This window comes from Cinclus cinclus, chromosome 15 (assembly GCF_963662255.1).
Source record: "Cinclus cinclus chromosome 15, bCinCin1.1, whole genome shotgun sequence".
Lineage (NCBI taxonomy): Eukaryota > Metazoa > Chordata > Aves > Passeriformes > Cinclidae > Cinclus > Cinclus cinclus.
The window spans coordinates 15,804,147-15,830,220 of NC_085060.1; the positions used below are offsets into that span (position 1 = coordinate 15,804,147).

At 39.8% G+C, this 26,074-nt stretch overlaps 1 protein-coding gene across 1 annotated transcript in view; it reads left to right on the forward strand.

Annotated features, from left to right (window-relative positions):
• DACH2 (dachshund family transcription factor 2) overlaps positions 1-26,074 on the forward strand; it is a 246,612-nt gene that overhangs the window by 156,193 nt on the left and 64,345 nt on the right. Inside the window, exon 3 of the mRNA XM_062502722.1 lies at positions 5,012-5,143. Coding sequence (XP_062358706.1) covers positions 5,012-5,143 — 132 coding nt within the window. The remainder of the gene's footprint in view (positions 1-5,011; positions 5,144-26,074) is intronic.

Here is a 26,074-nt window from a genome sequence, read left to right on the forward strand (position 1 = left end):
ATTCAGTTTCTCTGTCCTTTCTGTAGTGCTGGGTTTTGCCTCCCTATTTATCACTAAGCAAGGATGATTCATTTCAGCTACAGAGAAGACTTCACTTCCCAGCGTCATTTTTTAAACTAATTAATTAGTAAAATTTTGCAGGCACTCTGAAAATGTGAAGTATATTATATGTATTTACTTACTACTTTTAATTAAAGTGAGCATTACTTTTCAGTCTTGGAAAGCCTAATTTGTTGGAGGTTTCAGGATTGTTTTCACTGTTGGCAATATGGTCTCTCACACTGACATTTCATAGTACTAGATATTTCATCATTGCTATTTTAGCACAGCATGCTTGACCCATAGCAGCTTTGAATGCAAATAATAAACAAGCCAGTGCACAATGCTTGACTGTTACACTGAAATAATATGGCACAGCTAAACTGGGTTTCATTTTTCCTTTTGAATATTATTAATTGCAATGTGTTGACTGTTAATTTAATTAAGTGTTTTGTTTTAATATAAAACCATTTTTCACTTCACTGACTCACCATTTCATTTAATTAATTGCAAACCTCAGGATTTGATTACTCATAGTTCTCCTTTAGTTAATTTACTTGTTCACAGTTTTGACAGAAAAGCTTTCAAACTAATATGAAGGAGAGGCACAGTCTGACTAATCAGGAAACTGGAAAAAAATAGCTGTAGCTGGAGTATGAGATTAGCAGACACTCAGGGTCACCTGAAGAGCTCAGAGCCCTTGTATTCACCATCAAAATCCAATTTTCAGTGGCTGGGCATTGGTTAAATGTGCAGGAGTCACTTGTACCCAAGACACCAGCGGAATGTAGTTGAGTTTTGGATTCTTACCCAAACACCAGAAGTCTTTGCTAAGGAATAAGTTGTGATGTTACCGGAGGCAAGGGGCACCTTGTCCCTGGTGCTCGGGGTGGTTCAGCACTGCCCTGTGATGGGGACAGCAGACATCTGGGGCTGTGATCTTGGGGCCGTGCAGTGGAAATGCTGCTTCTTCTGAAACAAGTCCTGAGACTTCCCCGAGGAATAACCTTCAGGGCCTTCCGTGTGTGATGGGGATATGTGAGTATGGAACTAACCACTGACCCAGTGGGGTGCAGACAAGGGGTGGAGGAGCCTCTCTGGTGCTCACAGGCTCTGAGGTACCGCAGGTGCCCTGGCTGGAGGAGCAGAGGATGTGCTCGGGGCGTGCAGGAGCAGCCTAGGCTCCCAGGACCTGGGGCTCTGTTCCATCTCCAGCACCCCAAGCACTGGGGTATCTCCAGGGCAGTCAGTGCCCTGTTGAGCCAGCTGAGAACAGCCCTAGTTTGGATCCAGACTCTCCATTTGAAAACGCTTTGGTTCTTAGGCATGAACTGTGCGTCCAGAATAGAGCTGCAGAATTTTCCTTCAGTGCAGGAGTGTGTGGTTTGCGTGTCTGTGAAGGATTCTTTTGGTTATTTTGGGTGAAATCCCTGTGCTGTGCAGGGGCTCTGCAGACTCAGCAGGGGGAGGCAAGGTGCAGTGTCCAGGCTTACCTGGGCTCACAGAAGGCTGATCACAAGTGGTGCTTCTGCCCTGCACACCACGAGTTCCTGAGTTGGGATGTGTGCAGAACATGGCTCCTGGATTCCGTGTCTCTCCCAGAGATCCCACCAGGAGCTGCTCCCTGCCAGCCCAGTAACTGGATACTGGATCTGGATGCAGGTACTGGGATACTGGAGCAGCACCAGCCCCACTGAGAGGCTGTGGCAGCCTTTTCAGGAAACCATCCTGACCGTGCTGTGCTGTTGGGAAGGATGTCCCTGTTTGACAACAAACATCCACACTTTATTTCCTGGCTGTTCCCTGACTGATCACAGCGGGCAGAAGGTAACTGAAGAAAGGAAAATTCAAAGTGTAAAGGGACAGGGAAAACCAGAAGCTTTGAAAGAATCTTTGAAGTGTGTAATCCAACACGTGGGTTTTCCTAGTGATCCTTCTTTTTTTTTTTTTTTTTTAAGGGGGAAGTAGTGGGATAGATGTATATGTTACAGCAGTTCCCAGGACATTTTTCAAAGTGAGGTGCTCTAAGTGAGATTGTACTGCTGATAATGATTCATCCAAGAGGATGGAAATGATGCTACAGTTCTTTGTAGATCCTTAGATAAGTCAGGTGCAGAATATCCCTCTTCTCCATAGCTAGCCCAGGCTGAGTCAGTTATAGAAAAGAGTTTTATTAATAGTTAAATGAAATATTAGCTCCAGGAACATTAAACATGGCAGTACCTAATTGAAGATTATGCCAATGCTGCCTGTTTTCTGCCAGCATTTCAATCAGCTGCACGCCCTTACTGCTGAACCCACTTGCTTTAGCCTCAATTTTGTTATCTCTCAGAGTTGCTGAGGAATCAGTACCTTGTTTTTAAAGTGTCTCAGACAGATTCTCTGACTTGTAGTTCAAGTAAGAATTATATAGACTGGGGAGTGAGTGAATAAAGACTTTGCAGACATTGGGTTTGGGGATAATCTCAGCTCTGTTTCAAGCTTGTTCTGGCTGTGCAGGACCACGGTGCTTTCTGCACTAGGGCTGTGTTTTACTCTTGAAACTTTTGCTGCTGCAGTGGAGTGACTTTGGTGTGGCAGATGGCACAGCACAGTTTTCTGATCCATCACTGTTTCTTGGCTGGTGTCCTTATGGCAGCTGTGTCTGGTTAGGGAGCTCAGAAACGCCTGACAATAATTACCTTTAATTTCTGCAGGCGGCATCGTGGTGATTTGGGGACTGTGTTTATTATTTTCTGTTTGTGCCGTGGTACCTTTCTGCCTTCAGTACACTTCTGGTACAACTGTTCAGTAGAAGGTTTTAGAGGATTTTTCTCTTTCTTTTCTATATACAGTGCCCTGGAAAATTTTTTTCTCATGTCTTTTCTCTGAACATTTTGCTAAAGATCTGAATTTATTTTCCATTTCCTGTTTACCTTCTTAGGCATATTTAATTAATTTTCATGACTTCCAGTCTATATCTAGAACCTGTATAAATACTGACTGATGAAAACACTGGAATATTGGTTTATCTGTACATCCCTGGGTACATACAAATGATGAAATGTTAGAAGAAAAAACTCAATGTTCCGACACTGTATTTTTGTAACCATTAAAATTAACATTGCAAATGGCTTAAAAATAAAAGGTGAAAAGGTGCCTGGAAATCTTGAAAACAGTCGATTCCTCAGAACTGTGATGATGCTTAGGTTTTTTTACTTTCTGAAAATAATGCAAAATTCACTCAAAGAGCAATCCCACTTCCTTTCCCTAAGAAAAAAAAAAAGTGGAAAAGTTTGCAGACTATTTCATCTTCCCCAGAAAGTGTGTGGAAAGTTTTATCATTGAAGATGTATTCTGTGATGGATTAAGTGAGAGTGTGTGAGATAAAAACAGGAGTTTAAACATCAGTATTTTTATCTGCTTGATAAAAAAAGTCTCTAGCATTTGTAAAAGAACTTGAAAGGGTGTTGAAAAAAAATTACAGTGTAGTCGTTTTTTGTATGAAGTGAGGGGTGCATGAAATAATTTAAAAGGCAGAGTTATTGCTGATGATCAGAACATCTTTGCTGAACTTGACCCAATTGCTGTATCCATGTGTGATAAAAGCTGTCCCTCTCCATGCAGTCCTGGATTGCTTCCTTTCTTAAGTCTTCCCAAAATAATGAGAACTTCCTGAAGCCCTTTAGAGGAGCAGCAGAGCTAATCTGAATGTCAAATTTGTAGCAGCTTTTAGAAGAGTGTTGTAATTTATGGATGGGGTGTGAAAATTATTAGTTCCCTTTAATCAGTATTGCAATCTCTCAGTAAGCAGTACTTTCCAGGAGCAGATTATTTCATTCTGGTTTGATGTATGATACCTTAGTGGGTTGCTAGAACAGGCACCAACACAAGAAAAAAAGTTAAAAATCATGGGTTTTAATAAATGAAGTTCAGTGATTTTGTGGAACTAGGTAACTAATAATAAAAGCAAGTCCTACTGAGGGGGAGAATAAACCCCTTTAATCCATAACTGAGTGAATAAATAATTGCACCGGTAGACATATTTTTGGTTTTGTGCTCATATCTCTTGGATTTCCCTGCGAGAATTTCAGATTATTTTCAGTCACATCTTGACCAGAGTGAAAGCAATTTGGTACTGTGTGGAAGATAATCTGTTTTTTTTTATTTAGTGACCAAACCAAAATGATAAAATTTAAAAACTTTGCGCTTACGAAAAAGAAAGTTACTTGGAATCTAAATACTAATTTTAAAACATCATTATAATTATGGTAACCTGTAGCCTGATGTTACTCTGCTTCTTCTCTTTTACTACTGGAAAGTAATTGGGTTTTCATAATTTGAAAACCTTCTACCAATACCCCCCTTAATTCTGTGAATTTCTGCTGGTCTTTAATGGTCTCTTAGAAGTGGGATTGATTCTGAAACTATCCATATTGTGTTTTTCTTCACATTTCCAATATAATATTTTTGTGTTGTAGTAATATTAATCCAAACCAACAGATTCCCAAATGGACAAAGCAATCTTTGGATACATAATAGAACAATGAATGCTGTACTATTACATGTTAATTGGCTTTGAACTATTGAAATTAAGGAATACTGTATCTTACTCTGCATGTGGAAATTTTGTTGCAGCTAAATAAGTCAAGCAGAAAGTGATCAAAGTGACAAGGTGATCAAAGTGACGGGAAATTATATTTAAAAGTATAATCAAAAAGGGTAGCATTAAATAAATATTTCTTTATGGTATGCATGTTAAAAAGAAAAATAAACATGAAAGAGTTATTATTTTTTTAAATACTTAGAATGGTGTATTGAAGTAACTTGACTTTAAAACAAAGATGGTGTTCAGGGATAGCATTACATAACTGGGCTAAGAACAAGAATTGAATTGATGTGATATTTTTACTGGAAAGGACTGTTCTGATCAAACTTGCAGTGCCACATTGTACAAGATGACAGTGCATATTATTTATTTATATTTTTCCAGGTCTGACAGCAGCTGCCATGGCAGAGGCTATGAAGTTACAGAAAATGAAACTTATGGCCATGAACAGCCTTCATGGAAGTGGGAGTCAAAATGGAACAGAGTCAGAAAATGAAGAGCTCAATTCTAATGCAGGTAAGGGATGCTGTGCCCCTGAGCTGCCCTGGAGCTCTCAACACCTGGGTCTCAAATTCTTGGGCTCTTGTGTTTTGTAAGCTTTGCTCTCCCAGTGCTAAATCAAAATTACTGCCCTCGCTCCTCCATATTCCTCCAGTTTCCCCCTAACAGCTCCCTTCACTAATTGTCTGAAAAATCCTGGTGAAGGATCATCTTCATTAGGGTTGGATACAGACCTTTCAAAGTGCCCCCTAAACACATCTGGAATAACAAAAGATTTCTCCATTGGCAGTAGAGGTTCCCAGTAAATGATGGAAAGTTTCCAAAAGGTCAGGTTGTTGGAGCCCCTGAGCTCCAGAGGTCACTGGAGAAAGGTGAGGCAGGGAATGCTCCATCACCAAGTTTATGGCTTTTCTGCATTTTGTTCTTTCCTTGAATGGATATTTGCAAAGCACAGCTGTGAAGGGGGCTTGTGATAATCCTTGGCTGTGCCTGGAGTCACCTGGGGCAGGAGGCCCTGGCACGGGACACGTTCTTGTGCTATATAAACATTAATATAAATTTGAACTAAGCTCCCCAAGTCCCAGCTCCCCAGGAGTAGGGTTCAAAGATGGAGTCAAAATGGATCCTTTAGAGAGGAAATTCTGACGTCCTTCCAGGTGAATAGAAGAGATTTTTACTTGGACCATGTAGAGAACCTGGAATGAGACAGATCAGTTTTGTCTGGTACCTGTTACAGTAAGTGCAGTTTCCCTTGGTCTCACTTGTTACTGCATCCTGCACTACACTTTGCCCCTCGGGGACCATACTTAGTGTGCTCCCATGACCAGTTCAGGAGGAGAGGCACAGTGTGATGCCCGTGGCATCCCGCTCTCCCAGCGGCATTCCTGCAGCTCCAAGGGCAGAGCCTGGCTGCTGTGAGCTGCATATGCATCCTACCATCAACATGGTAATTTATTAGACCAATAAAGCAGCAGCTGGGAGGTCTTGGACTCATTTTCTAAAGGAGTAACTTTGAATTCACAACAAATTATGCACAAAGCAGTCTTTCCAAAAGTGGTATTGCATTTTGCTAATTTTGTGTACTCATCTGTATTTGAAGAAATCTGGCTTCTAACTCATGCATTAAACCTTTCCTCAGCTTCCTGTTCTGTAGGATGTGTATTTCTTACTCACCTCTCAGACCCTAATCAATTAGTGCTCATTGAATTCAGAAAAAAAAAAGGCACTGAAAAAGTCTATTTAGTGGTTGTAACTAAAATAGTTTGTATATAGTTCAGAATGAATTCTGAAAGTTTACTGAATGCTAAGGAAAAGGTCTGAAGATAGAATTATTACAGAGGAGTAAGGAACCTTCATGCAGAAAAGCTGTAGGATTGGTATAGGGGTTTTAAAAGCAGCTGTACAGAAGTTTAATTTTAATGCTCATGGTTTTGTGTGTTACTTGGTAGGGCAGAATTCGTGTACCTCATCTGGGGAGAATCTACATTAATGTGATTATTTTAGGTACTTCATAGAAAAAGAAGGTTTGTAGGGGACTGTCACACCAGCCTGTGGACAGTGCATCAAGTGTATGCATTTTACAGGGGAGTTCTCTGTGGTTTAGCAATTCAATAAGTTCTACAACCCAACTCAATACTAATTGAAATATTTGGAAAAAATCCCATTGACTAGCTGAAGTTACAGTGGGGCCCAAGAATAAGAGTATGGTGGCAGTTCCACACAGATCTTTTCTCAATTCTTTCCCCTTTTCCTTGCCTGGTGCAATAAAATTGCCAAGAGCAGATTTTCTGGCTCCATTGCCAGTGTTGCATGCAGACAGAGCAGTAAGTCCTTACAGAAAGAACTAATACTAATCCTATTAAAAATCACAATTTCCCCTCTTTCTAATATGTGCAGCATGAGGATTGGGATAATTTTTGTAACATGTGGGTTCCTCCTTTATTGCTGGGTCACATTACAAAGATTTACATTGAGCAGGATTGTGTCAAAATGGAAAACCTTCATGAAGGGAGTTTAAAGGTGGCTGCACATTTCACCAAATAAATAACTGAAGAATTATCAAACACTCACTACAGAAAACTCCTTGGTGTGGCGTGAAGAAAGTTGGAATTGTGTTTAGATGTTAAAACACACGGTGTAACTTTGATCTGCTCTGAAGGGAACACCAGGATAATTCCGTGTGCATGAAACCTTCACCAACTGTTTGCTTTGCTCTAGACTTACAGTTTAAATGACTATTAAAAATAAAATGGGGATGTGAAATGAGGAAGAAAATTGAATTTTGAAATTTTTTTTTGCTAAGAAGAGGTGGAAAGGAACAGAGCAAAGGAGTCAGAAGGCTCATAAGTGAGGAAAACATTTTATTTTAGGAGAGAGACCTACAGTTTCTTTGATTTGAGGTTGTGTTTAATAGCTTCTGTAATGGCTGCAACATGACTCTGCATCTAGATTTCAGCATGAATAACAACCTGTTCGTGTTTCATTTAGCTCCAAATGAGAAATTCTGTGTTTTATTGTTTTAGGAAATTAGTCTGTATACTATTGCTCCTGGAACTTTATAATTAATCACTAAAGGTTATGGCTGTGGAGAGTTTGTGGGAAATAGATGTCTGAATGATTATAATTGTAGCTGTCAAATCAGAAATATGGTTGTATAGAGCTGAGGACTTTTTGCTTCCTTTGCTTTTTTTTTCTTTTTACTGTAACAAAGACTCAAAGGATTGCAGTTTTACTTAAAACAATTAAGTTGGGTTTTTACCTCAGTGCAGCACGTTGACTTCCTATAATGCCACTAAATGCTTCAGTTCTGGGTATGTGCTTTCCTGCTTTTCCCAGTTTGATAGATGAGTGGAATACTCTCTTTTTGCTGTTGTTTATTTCAAATTAAAAATGTAATTGAGCAGTATTAAGTCCTGAAGCTTTATTGCCAGATTCTTTTGCAAGTATGTCATTATATACAGGCCATTAGTATAATAAAAAAAAGTGTTGAGGATGTCTTGGCATATTCATCTCAATCCCCATCTGTATCTGGTGAAGTATGAAATAATTTTGGGTTTGCTTCTTACTGATGCCTAGCCTGTCACATCTACAGTTTCTTCCTCTGTGCATCATTATGATGATGGAAACTTTTAAGAATTCTCTGTCTGAAGCCAGAATTTGTCCTGTCAGTTTAAAATCTGAACTCTTAACTCAATATAACACGATCAGTGACTAATTCCTCAGATATTGTGTTGTTCTCTGGCAAAATTGCAGGTGCAGAATTGGACCTGAAGTGTGCCTAAGGAAGTGGGGGATAAATGTGCTGCTTTTTCCTGCTTCTAATCCAGCTGGTGCTTTTGCCATCAGGTCCTTCCTACCTCCTTTTCATGGTGTTACAATAACCTCAGTGGTGGTGGAGTTTGGTACTGGAATATTCTAAATAACTTGCTAAAAACAAAGGCTACAAGACTTAATACTGAAAATGTAGAGGACAAAATTCCCCAAAAAGTTCAATTTGCAGATATTTTTTAATTGAAGCAATGCTTTAGTTCACAGTGCTGTGAAGAATGCTGTTACACATTTGAACATTGATGTCCTCCTTAAACTCTCTCTGCAGAAGAGAAAGAGATTTTTTTTGCACCTTCCTACTCATCATATGAGGTGTTGAAGCAAAACTTCTCTGGCAGTTGAAAATCTCCTCTTTAATCTGGCACTGGAGGCTCTCTGGCCCCACAGTCCAGCTGACCTGGGCTGGCTGTTCCTTGGGGCTCAGTGTGCCTCTCCATCTTCTAGGATTGGGGCAGGAAGGTTGAATTTGGCATTTGGAGAACCAGGTAGTTGGAGACAAAAGTGTCTGGGTGTGGGAAGAACCCATCCCTTTGGAATCTCAAATTCCCAGAGGCCATAAATCTGTGATGTGTTCCTCCTTGTCTGGCTCCTCCAGGTGGATCCTTGGAGAGGACACTTTGTGCTGGTGGCACCCGAGGGTTCCAGGAGGGATTGTGGCTTTTCCTGTTCCATTTGGGAAGTGAGGAAGGGCTGGAGTGAGCAGCTGGAGCCACGTAGCCAGATTTGTTCTGTAGAAATAAGATAAATAGCACCAAAGCTCTCTGGCTGCACAGAAGTGTTGACAAAGGTGAGCTCCTTCGTGGTGCAGCGCTAAAATCAGGTGAGGTGTGCTCTGGAAATCGGCATGTCATTGCTCAGGGGGATTTGGAATTTAGTTGAAACCTGAGCTTTTCTTTTTAATGGCATGGCAGCAGGTAATCTGCACAAGCATGAGGTAGGATAGATTGTGAAACAGAGTCTGGCTGATGTTGCCTGGATGTCCTTCAGGGTGCCTGAGCAAGGAAGGATCAGCACATGGCAGTCATGACAGGAGCTGTGTGTGCAGAACCTCAGAGCAAAGAATAAAGCAGGTATTTCCTTCTGGTGGCTTTTGGAGTTAGCATGCATGATTTAAGAAATGTGTTTTGCTTTCCCAGGAGAGATATCAAACAGTACTAAGTGTTTCAGTGGTATTTCCTTAGGAAGTCAAAATGTTGTTCTGTATGTAGAGTCTTGTTGCTTAATTTCCAGACAAGGAGCTAAGTTAGGCAGAAAAGAAAGGAAAAACACCCAAGCTTTTGGCATATGAAGATCAGAGAAAAAGCTCTCTCACAGAAAAAAAGAAGTGTTATCTTTTTATCCTTCTTTCCCTTCAATACCTGCCATGCAGTTTTCTCACAAATGCAAACATCCTTCACAATCTGTTTAAAAAACCACAAATACATCACTCGGAGGAATATTTAAGGAACCATCAGGAGGGAAAAAACTCATTGGTTTAATGGAATGCTGTCAAGGAAAATCAGCATCACAAACGACACAGGGGCAGAATTGATACTTTTGCACTGACATGTTAAAAGAAAATCCCATGCATTATTTAGAAAACCCAGAAATCTGTCAGCTGTATGATTGCCGAGTTAGCAGAAGCAGGAGGATGCTGCTCAAGTTGAAAAGAAACGCGTAGGCACAGATCCATATTGTAACCTTTCATGTTCTCCACCCACCATGAATACCCAGCTATTACACGGTCAGCATTTTTTAGTTTTTCTCTTTTTAAAATTTTCAAGTGCTTGAAAAGTCAAAAGAGGTAGGTCTTTTCTTCTAAAAAGCAGGATGCCAAGGCTGTTATTTTATTGTAAGAATGTAAAAATGACAGGACCAGAGAACAGGTTTTTTTAATCCTTGAGTACCATGTAGATTTCATGAAGCAATTTTTCCTGTTGTTAAGGCAAGTATTTTTGTGTTACTTGAGCAGAGAGTTACTAATTTTCTGAAATAGTTATGAATTTTCCTGAATTGTCCTTTGGCCGGGAGGAATATATGCAGTCTTGGAGCAAGAGAGAATTTAACATGTTTTGGGTTTTGTGCTCTCTCATCCAAAAACTAGATTTGACTCCAGCCCGAGCAGACACGTTAAAACATTTCACCCTAAAAATGGAGAGCTCTGTGCTATTTTTGTAGGCGGTGCCTGTGCTGGGGATGGTGAAGGTGGGAAGGTGAGGAGGCACAGAGGGGATGTTTGACCCCTGTTGTGGGGTCAGGATCTGCACTTGGGGGTTTCACCATCACACCCAAGGAGATTCGGGGAGTGGATTTCAGGATGCGCTTCCATTCTTGGCCTTGGAGTTGTGGTTTCATGGAACTTCATTGAAGCCTCGTGGAAGTGACAGTGAAGTTCATTGAAGCTTTTTCAGTGAAAGCAGAGTGGAGGAACTCAAACATTCTCCTGACGTGGGGCTTTAAAAAGCTTTCCCCACTGCTGCTTGCCAGGAAGCACCGGTGACTGGGGAACGACAGAGCGGAGAATTCCCTCTGGATGGTGGGAGTGATGCCTCCCTGGGGCCAGGCACTGACAGTCCTGGAGGAACAGGTTGGATGTGAAGGTTTATTTTCAAGACCATCTCAAGCATTAACCAGGAAGTGAAATGCTGTTTGTTTGGGTCTGTTGTACCTCGTTTGCTCTGTGCTGTTCTCTCTCCTGCTCCTTCCTGATGGGATTCTTCCAAGGGCCCTCCCAGTTCTCCCAGGAACCCAGTCTCCATGTGGGAAGTTTGGAAATAAGATGCAGATACCAATTTCTTTGGCAGATTTTGGTGTTTTGGAGAGTGAGTGTTAGTGGATATTTTGTGCTCTGTTACCCCAGCACTGGGCAGGGTTTAGTACCAAGAATTTCAGGAGGCTTTAGTGAACCTCTATTTCAGTGGAGTGCAAAAGTGAATTTTTTATCTGCAAACTTACTTTAAGGTCCCATTTTAGATACATTCTTAAGCAGTTACCTATTGAATGCATGTGAATAATTTAACTGTATTTTTTTAAAGCACTCATTTAAATTTGAACATAAATAGTTTATGATAAATGTAGATATGATTCACACATAACTGTTGACACATCAGCTAATATTTACATATTTGGATTGACTAACACCCTACTCTGAGAAATGTGAAGTAGCTCTGGCTTTAGTTTTAAAAATGATAAAGGAAATATAACTCCAGAAGAGTTTTAAAAATTAAATTCTCTGTCCTCTGTCACTGAGGCATCCTTTTCTGTGAGAGGAATTCTCTTTCATGTTTTTGATGCTTATCTAACACATGATGAAGTCAACTGTGTTTATATAACATCCTGAGCTAATGTAAACTGGTTTAAAGATGAAGCAAATTTAGGTTTTATCTTATATTGGCATCTTTTGTTAATTAACTCTTGAAACTCTGGGTTATGGGAATGCTTTTTGAGTGGGTAATTCCCAAGGGTATATTTTAAATGCATTAATGACAATTAGATACTGCTAAGTGTTTACAAATGGAGAATATATATATATATACTTGTAAGTTTATATTTCAGCAGTTAAACATCTCACACAATCTGTTTCCTTGGTATATTTTGGTTGTTATCTTATTTGAAGTCAAAGAATTGTTCTTCTTTTCCCTCAGGATAAAGTAGTTTTGGTGGTTTTTTTGTTTTTTTGTTAATAAAGACAGAATTCCTTACGATGATTTCAAACTTTCGCTGGAATAAATTTAATATAGAAAAATCAAGATTCATATCTGTTAAAAAGCCCTGCCTAATGCCAAATCAAATACCCGTGGGTGCACACGGCGTGATCATAAACAACCTCTCCAGATTCTTGCCATATCTGTGCTCAGAACTAAGTGCAGCAAAAGATAAACTAATGACAAAATGCAAATGGTATGGCTAAACGGAGGAGAATTGAGAGCTTTCACATGTCTGTCACCTTTCAGATCCTTTACAAATTTATAGTCTCAGAGTGCAGAGGTCTGGATCTTCAAAGCTTGAAAAACAGAGGTGCAGCATGAACTAATCTTCATTTTTTCCCCTATCTTCTTACAGCAGCACTAATGGAAATGTATTTTGTTTAATGACTCTGAAATCCTGTTTGTAATTAGATGTGGGAATTGGTCTTACTTTGTAACAGATGATACTGGAATAATAATATGAGAGATGCTACGCTGAGACCACTCTCCTCCTAAATCTATATCATTTTTCATTTTATTGACAGGAAATGTGTTCCTGGAACAAAGAGATTGATTTTAAAGAGTGGAAAAATAATGTCTACTAAAAACTCGAATGAAAACATTTTAGCATTACTTTAAGTGTATCACAAGAGTATATTAACACTTCAGATGTATTTTTAATTTTAGTAAACAATCTTCTTACAGTTGTTGCTTTGTCACTGATACAATCTTTGAATGAATGCACCAAAAGGTAGAGAACTTTAATTAATGATGGGGTGCATACAATTAAAATGCATATCATATTTCAGAAGGATTATTCGAAATAATTAATTTTGTCTGTTAAAACACTTTTCCAGTCGTAAATGAAGTAATTAGGAGTGGGCACAGAAGATGGGAGTGAGGGCTGAGCTCACGCAGTCCCTTCAGAGTATTACTCTCTTTACTAGGTCTTGATGTCATAAATCATGTTGGCCTCTCTAGAGCCAAGGCTGCGTTTTTTCCTTGGTTATAATTCTCATTTTTGTTGGTAGCAGCTGAAATCTGTGTCCATTACCAATGTGCTGGAGGAAAGCAGGTGGCTCTAAAGTGTCCCCATTTGAGATCTCGTGTTCACCTGCAGGGCACAGGGGCTCCACAGCACCGTGGGGAGTGGCACTGGGCACAAACACACCAAATTTAGGACTTGCTGTATAAAATCGTGTGAAGACCAAGGCAGATGGGATGCCCCACACTTCAGGAGGAAAGCCTTTGCTGTTCAGATGTTTGAAGAGGGTCCTGTGGCTGCTGAAGGACACGTCTGGAGAGGGTTGGCCCTGCAGTCACAAGGTGAGGAGGCACCTCTGCCTTCCTGCCTGCCGGGGCTCAGAAAGGCAAGGAGGGGGAAGAGCGTGATCCAGGTCTACCCTTGTGCGATGCAGCTTGAATTTCATGTTTAAACATCCTTGGAAAAGGCAAAAGCAGACCCAGGGGCAGGCAGCATCCACTGGTGACCAGCAGAGCTCTGGCAGTGTGGGGTGCCAGGAGTGCTCAGGCTTTTGCAAGCTCTCCACAGTGCAAGGATAAGGAAATACCATATGTCAGATACATCTTAGGTTTTTTTTCTCCTGGGTCCTTGTATGTACTCTTGTGTGCTGGTTTCTATTTCTATTTCTATTATTTCTATTTCTATTTCTATTTCTATTTCTATTTCTATTTTTCTATTTCTAGTATTTCTAATTTCTATATTTCTATTTCTCTATTTCTATTTATATCCTATCCTATCCTATCCTATCCTGTCCTGTCCTGTCCTGTCCTTATTATTTTTCTTTTAGTTTCTGTTAATAAAGTTTTTCTTTATACCCTTCAAAGTTTGAGCCTGCTTTGCCTTCCCTCCTAACCCTGTCTCCCAGCAGGAAATGAGTAAATAATTCTAGTGGGTGCACTGGCAATTTGGCCAGCACTAAACCCACCACATCTTGTTTCCACAAAATCTCAGCTGCTGATCAGTTTTGCACAAAGTAACATGTTCAAACTGTTGGTTTAATTTCCTATTGCAGGGTGTCAGGATGTGAGGAATCCTGTAAATTCCAGTAAAAGCAAGTATTAGCAATATTTGCCTTTATTAACAGTAGTGAGTCCACTTCACTCTCACATTAATGATATTTTAACAAAAGAAAGTACTTGAATATTTATTTTAATTACAATGTAAAGTCTGGAACATTCTTGTTCTTGTTAAGGCACATATAAGTTAGGATGAAAACTGGCATATTACCTTTGATGTGGGCCACATGCTGAGAGTCCCCCAAAGGATGTCATTGATAGTGATACAGCTGCCAACAGCAGGAGTCTCATGAATTACAATTTTAATCAGATTTTTTTTTTAAAAAGTCCCCTAACATACAATTAATTTATGTTTGAGGCAAGAAATATTTATGGTGTGATTATTTGGAATATTCTCTCACTTAAAGGAGTAGCATTAATTCCCCCCAAAATTTTAATACCGTGGGTTTGTAGTTAAGGATTCAGCACTAGATTTGTGTGGCGTGCCCTGAGCTGACATTTCTGCAGCTGAGATTCAATAGCAGTTTTCCTTGCAACATTTGGTGCTGTTGAAATGTCTGGCTGATCTGTGAATTTGATGAGACAGAAGTCACCGTGGTATCCAGTAATTCTGCCTCTCCTTGCACCCACAGAGTACAAGGCATCCCTTAGTTGTGGAGCAGGGGCTGTGTGGGTAAGCAGGACACACATAGATCAGAACCCTGCTACTTTTTATAGAGTACCTTGGCTCTCTTGAGCACTTAGAATCAAGTTTTGTTTTCCTTTAATGAAGTTTTGATCTGTAAGAAAATCAGGATTATGCATTTATTTCTGTGATTTTAAAGTAAGTATCTGACAGTTTTGCATAATAGGTTATGCTTTCTGCTCCATATTCTGTTTAAAAAAAGCTGGAATCCAAAGCTGTGAGTGACATTTTGGTAGAATTTTAGCAAGTACAGTCATTACTAAATTAAAAATAGGTACAGGTGGGTAGTCTATGGTTTTAGCTCCATAAAAAAAAAAATAAAAAACAAAAACCCTTGACTGTATACAAGAGCAGCAGTTTATCAGATCATTGTAGTTACAGTCAGGAAAGACCAGCAGTGTTGTCTCAGACCAAGAGTAAATTTACCTTTATCCACCAGAGGCTTTACTTTCCATGGCTGCGACATCTTTTCCTCAAATGAAATTCTTATTCTTAATTTGTTAGAAGGTTAATTTGAGTTAATAAGATCACTGAAGAGTATTAAAACCTGGTCCATTTAGTCATGGAGAAGAAAATGTTGTTGGCACCATGTAATTGCAGCTACTAATTTGTCCGTAATCTAAAGGAAAAACACGTGGATTTTTAATACAAATTGCAAGTGCTTTATTATTTTGGAAATCCAACCAATATTACGGTACGTGGTACCTAACTAATGTATATTCCTTGGCCAGCTGTGTGTCAGAGGAAGGCTCCACAGTGCAGGGCAGTGCTCCTGTGGTGGGTGGGCACTGCAGGCTGTACCTGCAGGCTGCTGGCTCACGCTGCTCACACCTGGCTCAGGTAGAGGGCTGAGTTCAGGGTGGCTCTGCCTCTGGGTCTGGTCTCTCTGCTGCAGTTTGTGGTCTTCAGGATCATCAAAACCAGCACTTTCCTTACCGTGCTCCAACTCTGCCAGCCTCGTGTCTGACTGACAGTTGCCCAGCTTAATTTTAGAAATTTCATAGGCTTTCTGATCATGGCCATTTTTCCTAAGTCTTGTTAAAAATCCTTCCTTGCTGCATCTCTTCCTGTCCACTGTGGGTACAGAGGACAATTTATGCCTCCTTATGACTGAACTTGTGAGCTCCTGTCTGTTGTCCCTTCCCTCCACTGTACAGACCCTGATCTCCTATAAACCTCTGCAGCTCATTCTCCTGGCATGTGCTGGCAGCAGGATTCTGCTGACCTGTGTTCACCTGCAGTCTACTACAGACTCCAGATATTTGATATCTTAAATTTATGTAGGCACTCAAACCCCATTCTGAGTTGAGGATGGCTATTCCAGCCTTTCCTCTGTCCTCACCAGAGTTTTACATTGTATCTCTCTCAAATCTTCACAAAAGTTTAGACAAATTCTAATAAAGACCCACAATTGTGGGTAATCCTGCTGTGTGTGCCTAGGTTATAGACTAACATCTGCCCTTGAATGGGGAGCATTTAGTTCAGTTGAATTTGGCTGTTTTATGGTTCATTCTTTCATACACATTGGCTGAAGGTACATTCTGAAGGTAAATTAAAATTGATAGTTGAAACTGAAAATCAGCATTTCCTGTCTCAATGCCATGCATTTTTTAAGCTGTACACAGCCATCTGCAATTAATGCTCTTTGTTATATATCTTCTGTATTTACAATGTATTTGACAATAAAACCTTTTTTGACATTTAATCAGTAGCAGAGTTGTTCCACTCTCATTATATATTCATGAACTTTATCACCAAGACAAGACATAAATGTTGAGCTTCCCTTTAAGATCAGACAGGCATTGATATTTAAAACATTGAAAACTGGGGGGGGGGGGGGGGGGGGGGTGACTGTTCTACATTTGTACAATACAAAAATGAGAATAGAGTTTTTTAAAGCAGCTTCCCAGGTTTTAAGGATAGAGACATTGAAACTTTGGGACCATTGAAACTGTGTAAGAGCTGCATATTCAATTACTGATGTCATGGGCCATCAGAGCCTGCTTTATTCCCCTTTTCTTATAAAGCTTATATCATCATTTCAATTGTGATTCATTTTCTTGTATTTCAGATGGAAGTTGGAAAGGCAGTAGGAAGAAGTGTCTTGCAAGTTCTGTTTGTTGATTGACTGTCTGTAAGAATTTGATGTGAGAGGGATTTTGGCATTTCATCCTTGAGAAATATTCCCCCTCATTTGCCGCACCTCTTCTATTTTTCTGGATTTTGACAAAGTAGATATTTTTTGGAAGCTGAGTCCAACTTTATTCACTTTCTCTGTAAACTCTTAGATCCAGGAAGAAAAGTAATTTAGAAAAAAAAAAAACTAGAATAGCACAAGTGAGTTCTTCAATTTCACTTTTTAAACACCAGGCGTGTCTGGGTATATCCTGTATATTAAATGACATTTCTGTGTCGGTGAGAGATTGAACTTTAATGGCGAAATAATACTGAAACAAAAGGGAATTTGCATTAAACTTGGAAGTATCTTGTATTTGGGAGGGTAATCTATAATGAGCCTCTCAATTTAAACTCAGTGATTCTGTCTTAGAAGAAATATTTGCATTGTCCTATTGCTCACAACTGATACTGATTTTCTCTCCAACTAACAGCTCTTCTTTCTGCCTCAAACCTTGCCCCTGTACTGTGCAAATGGAAAATCCCAGTCATCAGGATAGCAGTGTATCTTCAGTTTGGATTTAAAAGAAGTATTTTATTTATTAGACGTAGTTACGGCACTGAAATAAATGGTTGGTGCAGTTATGCAACATCTCATCTTCAAAATTTAATCATCTACAAATGTAATTTATTTTTCATAAGCTCCTTGCTTTTTAATATGATTCATTAATTATTTTTCCTGTTGTTAGTTCATCTATTTTGAATGGAGACTCCAGGCATTTATTTTTCCTGTTCCTTAACGCTTGGTATGGTTGATGTAATTTTTTTTTTTTTAATAATGTTTGTATTTTAAAAATAATTTCATATTTAAAAGTTTGAAGTTGCTGAGAGATGTTGTGAATTCCTCAGCCCTGGAAGTGTTCAAGGCCAGGTTGGGCAGGGCTTGGAGCAACTTGGGACAGTGGGAGGTGTCCCTGCCCATGGCAGGGGTGGCACTGGATGGGCTTTAAGGTCCCTTCCAACCCAAACCAGTCTGGGATTCTATATTTCTGTATTATTTGAAGCACAAGAGGAATGTGACAAAAGTGTGGTCACAGCTCCCCCAGTTTTGGTTATCTTAATTGTATACATGCAATAACTTCTAATTCAATTAAGGCCAGCAATATTCCACATTAGCCTGTGTGTCAAAATCCATGCAGTATCCTATAAAAAAGTCATTAGTTTGGTAATATCAATTTAACAAGTTTTAGCTCATTAACCTTGACACCAGCAGTGCTGGAGAGGGGAACCTTTTGATATTGTTGTTCTCAGCATATAGCAGGGAGCTCTGGAAATGTGCTGAAATCTGTGGCTGTTATCCCTGATCATCAGTTACGGCTCTGTGCTGGCTCTTCTGGGCAAACACCACAAATTACAGCTCTTCAAGTCGACTTAATAAATGGTTGGTGCAGTTATACAGCATCTCACCTTCAAAATTTAATCATCTGCAAATTGCAGAAATACTTCTTCAGTTAGTTCTTTTTCAGTTCTGGCTTTGCGTTTGAGAAATTACAGTTACCTTTGTAATAAAGTTCTTGGTTTAGCTTATAAATAATATTTAATATTGGTACAGGTACCATTACAAAATGGGAAAATGAGCGATCACTTAAAACCAGGGGACAAAGAAATCAAGAAGAAACTCCAGTAGTCATAAGGCTGTTGTGTAGTGTATATTTTCTCTTGTACTTGTAGAATCAAAAAACCCATCAATGTTGAAAAAGACCTCCAAGATCCTCGAGTGCAAATTGGTGTTGTCTGATTTGATGCCTCAAATTGGGTGATTCTGATTTTTAGAATTGAGAAGAGGCAGAGCAGAACTCATATTTAGCCCCATTGTTAATGTATTGGCATTTGAACAGCAGTGAGAAGGGATTCTATAAAAAATAAAGGGTATTTTCTTAGAAACAGCTTCCCCTAACCCCTTCCAGTCATCGTGGGTCTGTCACTTTTTATGATTTAAGGACAGCATTTGGATGTAGAGAGAATGAGCACCCACCTGTGAGGAAGGGCTTTGTGAAACAGGGGAAGAAGAGGGAGTTAGAGCATTATTTTAATGTGGAAGTGGGAAAACAAAGCAAGATGAATGTGGAAAACAGAATATTTTGTTGTCAGCTTTTTGTCCTGTTCATGCCAGTGTCAAATTTTCATTGGTTTATTTCCCTTCCCTTCCCTTCCCTTCCCTTCCCTTCCCTTCCCTTCCCTTCCCTTCCCTTCCCTTCCCTTCCCTTCCCTTCCCTTCCCTTCCCTTCCCTTCCCTTCCCTTCCCTTCCCTTCCCTTCCCTTCCCTTCCCTTCCCTTCCCTTCCCTTCCCTTCCCTTCCCTTCCCTTCCCTTCCCTTCCCTTCCCTTCCCTTCCCTTCCCTTCCCTTCCCTTCCCTTCCCTTTTCCATAAGGGAACAGTTTAACCTCAGCCAGATTTTCAGCCTCACTAAGGCAAACCAAGGTCAACTTAAATAAACTTAAGTATATATATATTCCTCCTGGCATGTTTTGCTCATGTAAAGTGAGCACTTCTCTTTTTTTTTTTTTTTGGCTTTTGTAGAAATCTAATCCAAAATGGAAAAGTACATTAGATAGAGCAAAATTGAAATGTTGGTTGACCTCCAGGTAGTGGGGAAGATCAGAGTGCTGAGGTTGAGTGAGGTTTTTCATGTGCAAAAATTCACTGTATTTTGTAGGAGTTTGAAAAGAGATCATTTCGAGTGATTTCAGCTTTAAGAATTTACAAGAAACCCTGTACTCTTTGTATTGCACAATAAAAAGCAGCTATGTTGAAAATCCATTACAAAATACATCTACTAAATTGTTGCTCTTTTAGGATATGTAACATTTGGCTTCTAAAATCTCTTCCGTGCACTGAAAGTAGGCTTTTGTCTTTCATCTAAGGAGCATTTTTGAGTAATCCATACAATACTCTTTTTCAATAACTGAAGACTGTATGGATGCAGAAAAAAAGTGCAGTTTTTTAAGTCTTTCATCTAAGACTTAATTTGGATAGAATCACCCGTACATGAAATCAGAAAATTAACATGTGCTGGGTAGTTGGGCAAACATGTCTGTAAGCCAGAGCTGCCTCTGCAAATATTGGATTTCTTTCTAAAAGAGATCTTGCATTATTTGACATTTATGAAAAACTGTTAGAGTTTTATGTGAAACATGTAGTGGCATTTCTTGTGGCAAATGTATGTTATTTTACATTTATGTTAAACCCCATATGGGGGCATTACTACATGTATATGTATGAACGTATCTCAGTATATTTGAAATGAGAACTGCAAGTCAGACTGCAGATTTGTGCCCTCTAATTTGGAGGTTTGTAGTCTGACCATGTTCACTTGAGATTTAAATATCTTTCAAGATATTCAAGCTTGATTACTTGGCCTCACCTGAATAATGTAGCTTAGAACTAAGGCTTTTATCTAGGTAGCTGTCTCTGTATTATGACTAAAAATCCTTGCCACTTCCAAGATGTTTTGTAGAGTAAAATGTGTATTTTAGAAGTTTCAAAGTTTGTTTTTTTTTTTAATTAATATTTTTAAAAGCTGGTATCATTTATAAAATGGAGGTTCAGCTGCAGACTGTGGGGCTTGGCTTTAAGGGACATCATGGTTTGGGGTTGCTGCTTGACCAGTGCCGTGGAGAGAGAATGTTTGCAGCAGAGAAGTAGCAAAGACATCTGGAGCTGTGGAATGACCAAGGCTGTCTGTGGCACTGAGGGAATAAAATCCTTCACCTTTTGGCCAAAGCCCTGGGCTTTGGACACTGGGAATGCTGAGTTGGAGCCACAGGTGCTGAGCCATAGGTATGCTGGAACAGAGTGCATCTCGAAAAACCTCAGCAGAGAGTGTGATCCTCTGTCCTTTTTCTTTTCACACAGAACCTCAGAAGTGAAAAACAGATCTTCAAGCTTCGCAAACTAAAGAGCTTTGGGAAGAGAGTATTTGTCATTATGTTTAATTTGCACATACCTCACCAAAGAAAAGGCCAGGGGAGCCAGGCCGAGAACACAGCTGTACAGGCAGCTCAACTAATTGCCTCTCCATCCTCAACCTCATTTATCTTCATTTCTTCCCAATTATGCCAAATTATCAATAGTCTCTGTTGCATCAGAGTCTTAATCCCCTTTATTCAGGCAGCATTAGATAGTGGCAGATGAATTCTTGGAGGGAGTCAGGGTAAACAGCCATGAAATGCCACCTCTGGCAGATGGCATTGCTCACAAGAAATGTGACAAAACATTTGGAATTTGTTACCAGGCCTTGGTATGAGAAGGCAAGCTGTCAATATTTTTTTAAATGATAATCAAGGTGGTGCATACTTACACCACAAGCAGAAATGAATCCTGTCCAAAACCTCAAGCTTAGTTAAGTTCAGCTTGGCACTCTGTTTTGTTGCAGAAACCTCTAATTTTCCCTTCTTAGGAAATAGTTTCACTTTATCTGGTATTAATATCAACATTTTAATAATGTTTGTTCTGATGGTAGTTGTCATTTATTGCTTTGTGGAGCTCAGAAAGAAATTCTAGCTTGAAGACATAGAGTATCCTTTGCACAATTTTGGAATGGTTTGTTTGACACTGTTGGTCAGTTCGAGGGGTTTGATCCTGCTCCTTAGAGAAGCTAATGCTAAACTCCCACTGGTATTCCTGGAGGAGAGTTATTCTAGAGGTGGTAGGAATATCCAGTGGCTAGGCTTGCAGAATGAGAAAAACATTCTGAAAAGCAAAGATGGATTGAACGTGCGAGATATCCAAGTGCTGTGGTAGGAATCTGTTCAGATACTACTGTGAGCACAAATGAAAGTGATTGTCAAAGGAAGTACAAAGTTGGCTGCTAATGTAGTTCCAGGGATTTTTGTGTGTTACTTTTAGGCTGGCATTAAGTGAAACACAGTAGATATTCCTGCTGACCTTTTGTGTGAATTTGGTTTACTCAGGAGCTCTCCTGGTTTTGGCAGCACTCTCAGTTTTTTGGAAGTCATTAGTATTTAGTGCAAGGGGTCAGATGTAAGAAATGGAGCAGCTTCAGAATGAGTGTGAACCCAGCCTGAGTTCCCCTCCTGACACACCCTGGTGGAACTGTGCAAGGGCTGCAGTCCCTGATGCTTTGTGCAGACCAGGGCTGTGGCACTAAATCTCACTAGGGCCATCTGTATAAAAGTGTGTTGGGCATCCCTCAGCAGCCTCTCATCCTCTGGTAACATCTCCTCTGACTTTGGTGCAGGTGCTGGAGGTTTGGGAGACTGTCCAGGTGTGTATTAAGGCCACAGATTTTATTTAATGCTTTCAAGACATACTTTGAATTACATAGAGTTCTCTTAGTATTAGGAGATCTTGGAAGGATTGTATATACATGATCCATTTATATCACTGGAGATAAACTCAGCAGATTGCCATCTGTAACTTGAACTGTTCTTAATAATTATTTCAAAGAAATAGCAAACAGTGAATTGTTGAAGCTCAAATAACCTGTTTTTGTCTGCCCTGGATGGCAAGATATTCTCAAAGCCTCTCAGAATCAAGCTAAACTATCTGCCTACTTAGAATAATAGTAAAAATACACAGTACATTTATCTCAGTGGTTCTTTCAGTAAGTTGTTAAATATGGGGAAATACTAATTTTTAAAAATTCAGAAAATACTAAATGGTGGTGAATGAGGATGATTTTCATCACTGGAATCTAAGTCCTGGTTCCCTGCTTGCTGGTGGCTGCAGTAGTGGAGTTCAGAAGGATGTATGTTTTATCCTTTCTGGCAGGCAGCCCTGCAAACTGTATTCAAGATCTGATAGTTAAGCTGTTTTATTTCTGGCTTGTGCATCATCAACAGTAATAAAAACATGACAGACCAGAATTTTGACCTTCTTTCTCTCTGTGAAATGAACGTGTTTCTGAAGGCAGGCTGTGGTCCTGCAGTAGAAAACAGGTTTTTTTGTTGATGGTCCTAAACCAGAATAGATGCTGTGTTCTAGTACATGATTCTTACCTTTGTATAGTAAAATAAATTGCAGTAAAGTTGCACAGTTGTTACTAAAAATGTTAGCAATAAATGTACTTCATGTTATAGAAGAAACTGAATAGTTTTTTCTAACTTAATATTTAATCCACTACAAGAATTAGGAGACGTCAAAGGAAGGCAACAAATGCCAAGTTAACCCTCCCAAAACATACCTTCAAATAACACAAGGTGTTTTTTCATACAGTGCAGGCACAGGTGAGAGGTGCTTGTGAGTACCAGCGCATTTTAGTGACAATTGTTACAAGAATTCAGGTCTAAATTTCTGCAAATCGGATCTTTCATCTTGTTTAATGTGACTTTCACAGGGTGCTGTGGTTGTGGAAGTTGAATCACTGTGGTGTGTTTGGTGTTCTGGAGTTCAGCTGTAGGGACTGAAGGTGATACTGAAGTTCAGTTCATGCAGACCAGTTCATCTACACTGGTCACAGAAAGCTGTAGGTAACACTTGTTTGTATTTCAGGAGCATTTTTGTGAGGACAGTTTGCAGGGATGAATGGCTCTGTCTGGTGTGAGAGAGAGAACAGGTTTCCTGCTGTTCAGAGCCTTGGACACCGAGCACCGGGCTGTCATGGTGAGATTTTGTTTTGACTGGAAGGGCCCAGGGAAGGACAGTCACACCTGCCAAGGTACCTGGCACTGAGGAGCCTTGGCTGGGGCTGTGCTTCAGCACCACAGTCATCCATCAGCACGTGGGGACCTCAGAACACGTTCCCTTTAGCACCTCCTTGTGTCTTTGTTCACTTTAAAGGAAGAAGTTGATGATTTGGGAGGGATACATAGGTTCCTAAGTAAATATCACAACTCTGCTTTTATAGTCTTAAAAAATTATCTTCCTGGAAGTAATTGTTCCTAATTAAATTGGCATCAAATATTCTGACATATTCCCAGTTACCTTCAATGTACTGTTTGCTGTGAAATAAACTTCAGTTTTGCTGTCATCACGACTTCTCAAAAAGTTTAGAAATGATATTCAGATTTCAGATGCCTTCTTATTGTGTAATAATCAACAGATTACTTCACCTAAGTCCTGACAGACATATTTTTTAAGTATGACTGACTGATGGACAGATTGGGAATTGCTGAATTAATGGGCACATTTCAAAGCCTTGGCAGGGCTAAGCAGTAATTACATCTGCTGAACCACTTGATAAGTTTTTGGAAGTAGCCCAGTAAAGCCATCACTGGATTTCTTGAGTTTTAATATCTAACCCTACACACTTCCATGGCTTTCTTGTAGGGTGCACTCTAAAAGTTGATACAGCCGAGCACACATCCAGACAAATCCATGGATTAAGGCTTTAAATGCATTTCAGATCTTCTACTTTGATTTTCAGATGGGTGTAATGATTTTAGGGACTGATTAAAAGTCTTGTTCCCAAAACCTTGTTTTAAAGTCAAGAATTTCATCTGGGAGTAATAAGGCACCACAGAAAGTACCCAAACTTGCGTGGCCTCTGTAAATAACATTATCTACTGCCAGTATAAGGGACAGAATTTGGGGTTAAATGGGTCATAATCCTGACCCAGAGCAGTTTTATGGTTTTCTGACAGGAAAGTGGCACTTGACCAGGAATGAGACCTGGGTGGTCTCTTCCTGACCTTCCTGCAGTGAGATTCTCAGTTTATCAAATCTGACAAAAATTCTTTTTGACCTAATCTTGTCTTCTGGGACAGTCAGAGGTTGATACCATGAAAATGTTGACAGAAAGTTGTAAGCTGAAATGTTTTTGCAGAAGATATTCTGTGCAGGCCAAAATAGTGACAATTTTTCCCAATATCAGGGTGAGATTAGGATATTGGTAAAATAGTCTTGGACACCTAAAAACACAGGCTTTAGGAATGCTGGCCAAAATTGCTCTTGTCATTTTGGGAGTTCTATATAATCCAAAAATTTTCAAAGGCCCTGTATGTGGTGGACACTCACAAGAAGTTAGAGGTGAGAAATACTTTGGAATTCCCAGTGCTGAAATAGCAGTGCACTGAATACTTTTTTCTTTGCAGCTGTTGTTATGCTTAATATGCCCAACAGGATGAAAAATGTGTTTAAAAATAATTTGAGAATAAAATTGGCCAGTGAAGATGGTATTGCTTTTTACAATTGGAGTTCAATTTTTCAGGAATGTATCACAAGGAAAAGTAAAATGACAGACATAGATTGAAACAGTGTGGCTGTGGAATTTGAAGGAAGCTCTGACAGAAAGGATTTCATTTAGCTCAACCAGACAGATTTAAAGCTTATAAAATGAATTTGAAACCAAATGAAAAGAAACTGTCACCAAATTGAACTGTGATTACTTTCTGGAGATCTTTCAATACCTAAGACCAAGACGCTGATTTAATCATTACAGATATGTCTTCACCAAAAAAGCCCCAACAGATGAACAGCAGATTTTGGGGCTTTGTTCTGAAGAGTAGAAACGCACAGAGAGGCTTATTGCTGGAAAACTTGAGGCTGTAAGAGTTGCCTTAAAAAATTCCTAAAGTTAACAACGAGTAGGATCATTAGGGTGAGAAGCGGCATTTTCAGAAAAAAAAGGAAGCTGAGCTTATTGCTTGCATTTCCTTTACATAAATAAAATGGAACTGAAGCAGAGACACTTTGCTTACAGACCTGTACGTGATGGTAAATCCCTTCCAGAGGGGCTGTGGGGGTCCGTCACTGACAGCAGGTGAATGTATTACTTGGGCTGATTTTCCCTGTTTGTTCATGGTACCTGTGATTTAACTCCTAAATTCACCTGATTTCTGCTTCTGCTTAGTTGAACATCAGTGCAATTCATGCACTGCTAAAGAACTTCTCTCAAATAACCTGTTCGGACCGATAAATACCAGACTTCATTTATTACACAGTAAATAACCCAAATCCACATGCAGTCCATCTGTATGTGTGCCCTGTGTTTCACTGATGCCTTTCTTTAACCCATCTTGTGCTTTTAGCTGCCCCTGGGAAAGCAGAGCTTTGCCCTCCTCTGCTGGGGCTGCCCAGGCTTCTCTGCCCTTTTCTCCTGGCTGTGGTCAGGAACCCACGAGCTCTGGGGCTGCAGCTCCTTCCTCTCTTCCC